Source organism: Phoenix dactylifera, unplaced genomic scaffold, assembly GCF_009389715.1.
Source record: "Phoenix dactylifera cultivar Barhee BC4 unplaced genomic scaffold, palm_55x_up_171113_PBpolish2nd_filt_p 000117F, whole genome shotgun sequence".
Lineage (NCBI taxonomy): Eukaryota > Viridiplantae > Streptophyta > Magnoliopsida > Arecales > Arecaceae > Phoenix > Phoenix dactylifera.
The window spans coordinates 703146-707866 of NW_024067686.1; the positions used below are offsets into that span (position 1 = coordinate 703146).

At 51.1% G+C, this 4721-nt stretch overlaps 1 protein-coding gene across 3 annotated transcripts; it reads left to right on the plus strand.

Moving 5' to 3' along the window:
- Positions 1-2162: 2162 nt before the first annotated feature.
- On the plus strand, positions 2163-4015 carry LOC103712352 (probable BOI-related E3 ubiquitin-protein ligase 3). 3 transcript variants are annotated; one of them, XM_008798849.4, is made up of 4 exons: positions 2163-2423; positions 2529-2638; positions 2723-3117; positions 3211-4015. In XM_008798849.4, the coding sequence occupies exons 1-4, from the start codon at positions 2368-2370 to the stop codon at positions 3790-3792; spliced, it is 1143 nt and encodes a 380-aa protein (XP_008797071.2). In that variant the 5' UTR covers positions 2163-2367; the 3' UTR covers positions 3793-4015. The 3 variants fall into 3 exon arrangements, with proteins under 3 accessions (XP_008797071.2, XP_008797073.2, XP_026662468.2); XM_008798851.4 differs by having other exon boundaries at positions 2726-3117; XM_026806667.2 differs by having other exon boundaries at positions 2227-2423; positions 2544-2638.
- The last annotated feature ends 706 nt before the right edge of the window (positions 4016-4721 follow it).

Here is a 4721-nt window from a genome sequence, read left to right on the forward strand (position 1 = left end):
CATCTATTTCAACGTTATATATGGTCATCTATTGCTGGTCGAGGCTTTTTAACGAGCATCTCAAATTTCTCTCTCGCCTTCATGTATCATGCCTTAAATTAGAGCGACGCAATCAATACGCGTCGTAGACTTGGGATAAGAAATTATGCGGTGCGAGCGTGAGTAAGTTTAAAAAAAAAGAAGAAGAAGAGGAATGGAAAGGTGGCGGAGGGCGAATGCGGTGATATGATTTGTTTCGAACGGTGCGAATCTTTATGTTCTGGGGAAAGGGATGGAGAGCATCAGAAAATTTTACAGCGGAGGGAGAGGGGCGGTTTGCGCTTGCTTTTGGGATGCCTCGTTTGACCCAACCCATCCATCACGGTGTCCGTCGCCTCATCGTTCCGTCCCGGTCGCGGCGGTCTTCCCGAAAGCGGGGGCCGCGGCTTGACCGCCGTGTCCTCAAGCGTGCCTTTTGGCGCACTCCGCGAACTGCCTGCCACCCACCCACCCACCCCTCTCCTCTCTGTTCACGCCCTTGCGGAGGAGGTAATTATTTTACTGCCATCTACGGCAAGCAGCGGGGTGCAGTCATCGGCGGCGGCGGCGGCAGCAAGCAGCAGCAGCAACGGAGTGGACGGAGGAATTTCCCCAACCCTGCACGAGGAAAAGTAAAATATAGATAGCAGGAAAAATTGACTCCATGACAGTAACCTCTGAAGGCAAAAAGAGAATCCCGGCCTCGCCCTTCTCTTTTTTTTTTTCTTTAAAAAAAGAAAAGCTAGTACGGACGCCTTGGAGAGGAGCCCCCACTCACCAAGAGTCGTGGCCCTACATTTTATATATGCACACGCTCTGGTTACAAGGCAAGCACTCCTTTCTTGTTTGAGTTGGGTCTCTTTGCTTGGGAAACAAGAGTGCATCGGCGTACGAGGAAGGGTAGTTTTATAATAGGAGAGGAGTGGGGGACACTGTTGTCAGGGGCCGTTGGTCACACCAGGACCCGACACTAACAGCGCTCCAACCTGCCCCTAGTGTAATAGCAGTGGCAGTGAATGGTACCGGTAACCCTCCCACAAACCCTGCCTCGTCATCGAATCGTAACAAAAAGGATACGAAAACAGAGCAGAGGAATTATGGAGGGAAGGCGATGAGCCCACCAATGCGGATGCCACCATACTTTGGCTTGCTCCCTTGTCACGGGGACCGAGAGGGTGAGGACTGGGGAGGAGTAGGTGTGACGCCCCGACAGGGGCCACGTCATGTCCTGGGTCAAGTTCCGTAGAGGCCAAGGCACGAAGGCGTGGAACGCTGGCCGTGCCTCAGCCCGCGGTGACGTGGACAAGTTGGGTTTCCCAAGGTCGGTCCGTTCGCCCGATCCCCCCTCCTTCCCCCTCTCTCTCTCTCTCTCTCTCTCTCTCTCTCACCGCTTTAGTATTTACTTTTACTCGCACACGTAACGGTTATAGCATGGATCGGTTTATTTTTACCGCTCGATTTATGTGTGAAATCTATCTCGCTCTCTGTCTTAAAAATTGGTTTCGGTCACGCTATTTCCATTGAATGCGTCAGATGCCATAGGGGAGTGAGCTTCTCGGGTGGGGTTGTTAATGTGGTCCAGCGCTGCAGGGCGTGGAAGCTGTGGACAAGACGCAAGAATGGCAAGCTGGATGCGTGGCACCGGCCAGATAAATGCCGGGGCGAAGGAATCGGTCATGGGAGTGGCAGGGTAGGTCTCCCCAAAAATAGCTGCACACATCAAGGGTGACGTAAAAAGTCTGTCCCCGTGATTCCAAAATGAGCTGGAGGAGGATGAAAAGGCGTGCGAGTCCTGTAATTTTCTTCTCATAAATGGAAAGAAATGGCAATAATTTTCTTCCTAAGAATATCTATTTCCAATTCAAGTCACTAGGAAATGAACTCCCTAACTCACGTACATCCCTGCAAACGTTTCGCTGTTGCTTAATCCCACTTAAGAAATTTAATTAATTAATTAATTATGCCCCCTCCTCTTTTTTTATTTTTGGTAGATATCATCACGTCTCTTTTGACCGTCCGTTGCCACGATCACTCCCTTACCGTCCATAGATTGGAAGGGTAGACCGCCCATCTTTACCATTAATTTATGACTAGTTACCAGTCCGTTCGCTTTCCAATCCCTGCCTCCCCCACGACCTGTTGGTTTCTTCATTCCCGCACCTCCTGTCTTACGTGTCCATCGTCCATCCCTCTATAAATACCAACCCCTATACCTTCCTCGAGCCATTTCGCCCTTCTCACCCTAAATCCCGCGTCTCGACTAAAATTATCTCTTTCCCTGTCTCTCTTGCCCGCTGGCCGCACAAGAAGAAGGGATCGAATCCCAGCGATATCGGAATTGCCCGGGCAATGGCCGTGCAAGCCCAGTACCCATCCGACGCTTTCTCCCCGGACTTCCGTTCCAGGTGAGCGCGCCCCCCAGGGATTCGTTAATTTAAGAGCGCTTCTTTCGCTTCCTCCCTCCTTTTGGTTTCCCTTCCCTAACAACAACATCCTTCGCTCTTTCTCAGTACTCCATTCTCCAGGTCTCGAAACAGCGTGTTGGAAGACCTCCAGATGCTCCAAGATCGCACCCGCCACCATCATATCGGGAGTCTCCTCGGCGGCTACACTCATCTCGGTGAGCTCTCCGGGCTCCTCTTTGCTCTCCCCACCTCGTCTCTTATGAGGTCATGGGCTCATTGAACGGCTGTGATTGGTGCAGCAGGGCAGCAGCAGGGTTTCAACAACTGTACGGTGTTCAGCGATCCAACGAGCGAGCTGACGTGCAATGCCTCGGGGCCCCGGAAGCGCATCCGAGAGGAGGAGACCATGGTACTGCCCCATCCCAACCCCGTCTTCCACTACCCGAGTCTCAATCTCGGCGCGCTTCCGTTGAAGCCAAACAACGCTGCCGAAGCCCCCACCACCGACGCCGCCCAGCTGTCGCACGTGCATAGCCGGTTGATCGAGTCCGCCGGGACTTCTACCAGCGGGCGCCCCGACTCCGTCTCCATCTCCGCCGCCGCCTCGCCGCTTGTCGTCTCCCCCCTGGCGCAAGAACTGGCCTCCCAGCTGTACCACCAGAACCTCGAGATCGACGCCCTCGTCCGCCTCCAGGTACCGGATCCGATCCCTCTCCTCGATTCTTGATATCTGTTGATTTTTTTTTTGTGGGGCTCTGACGTCGGTTCGATGTGTTGTGATGATTAGAATGAGAGGCTTCGATCGGGATTGGAGGCGGTCCGGAAGAAGTATTGCCGATCGCTGGTGTCGGCGGTGGAAGAGCGGGTGGCGAAGCGGCTGAGGGAGAAGGAGGTTGAGCTGGAGACCGCGAGCCGCCGGAATGCGGAGCTGGAGGAGAAGGTGAGGCAGATGAGCGCCGAGAACCAGATCTGGTTCAACGTCGCCAAGAACAACGAAGCCATCGTTAACAGTCTCAAGACGAGCGTGGAGCAGGTACTACTCCAGAACATGGCCTCCGCCGGCGCCGGCTGCAATCAGGCCTGCGAGGGCTACGGGGACGGTGAGGGCGCGGCGACGTTTCCGGCGGACGACGCGCAGTCGTGCTGCTTCGAGGACAAAAAGGAGAGGCGGGAGGCGGCGGCGGCCGCGCGGCCGAACGAGGAACTTCTGCTGCGGAGGGCGTGCAAGATGTGCCAGGAGAGGGACGTGTGCGTTCTGCTGTTCCCCTGCCGGCACCTTTGCTTGTGCAAGGACTGCGAACCGATGGTCGACGCGTGTCCGATCTGCCACTCCATGAAGAGCGACTCCCTCCAAATCCTCATGTCCTGATTTTTTTTTTGTTGTTTTGGGTCCATCTAATGTTGTCTTCTCGTATATATTTCCTTGTTTGGGGGTTCGCCTCGACCGTCTGATGGCTGGACCGTCGAGTTTTTTGGTTTCTCTCTCGTGTCGTTTCGATACGTCAAGTATCGGAGCGTCGTTGCTGCTGCCGTAATGGTGTTTGAATTTGTAAGCTAACGTTTTATAAGAGTTCGTAATTCTTTTTCGTTTTGTTTTTGTAGCGTATGCCGTCGTGCCTCGCGTGGAACAGGTTGTTGCCCATAATGCGCGCGCAGGCAAGTTTAGAATTTGAGGAAAAATATGAACTACTTAATTTATATCGGGATTGAGATTGTGGTATAAGGAAAATAAAATTGCCAAAGGTTTTTTATTTTTATTATTTTTGCTAAAAATAGATGGGCTAGATCATCTAATTTGAGTGCAATGAATCATATTCGCCTCCTGTAAACATATGAAGTATTGAAGGATACCCGCGTTGAAAGAAAACAATAATTGGACCGAATCATCTTTCTGGAGAATATGACCTGCTCTCGATACTAATCTTGAATACATGAGATTGGGACTATGATATCAAATAAGCAGCCGCTAAGTCAGAAGAGTATCGTCCTCTAATGAGTGCCTTCATCAATTACACTACCATCGAAATTAAGTAAGTTATCTAAAAAAATAACTACCGTCAAAATTAATCTCTCGCTAAAAGATTCTCCAGATGTCTCTGGCTATCAAGGCCATGTGAACTGCCCTTTCCAAAACAAACCTTGATGACATGTTATGATTTTGTAGAAAGGGTATATGCTTTTGACCTAGAAGAGGGGGCCGTTTGTCTTGCTCTAATATATATATATATATTTATATATAATTATTATAGGTTACAAAGTTTTGTTATTACGTGATTTCTTGGTGCTTTTTATAATTGA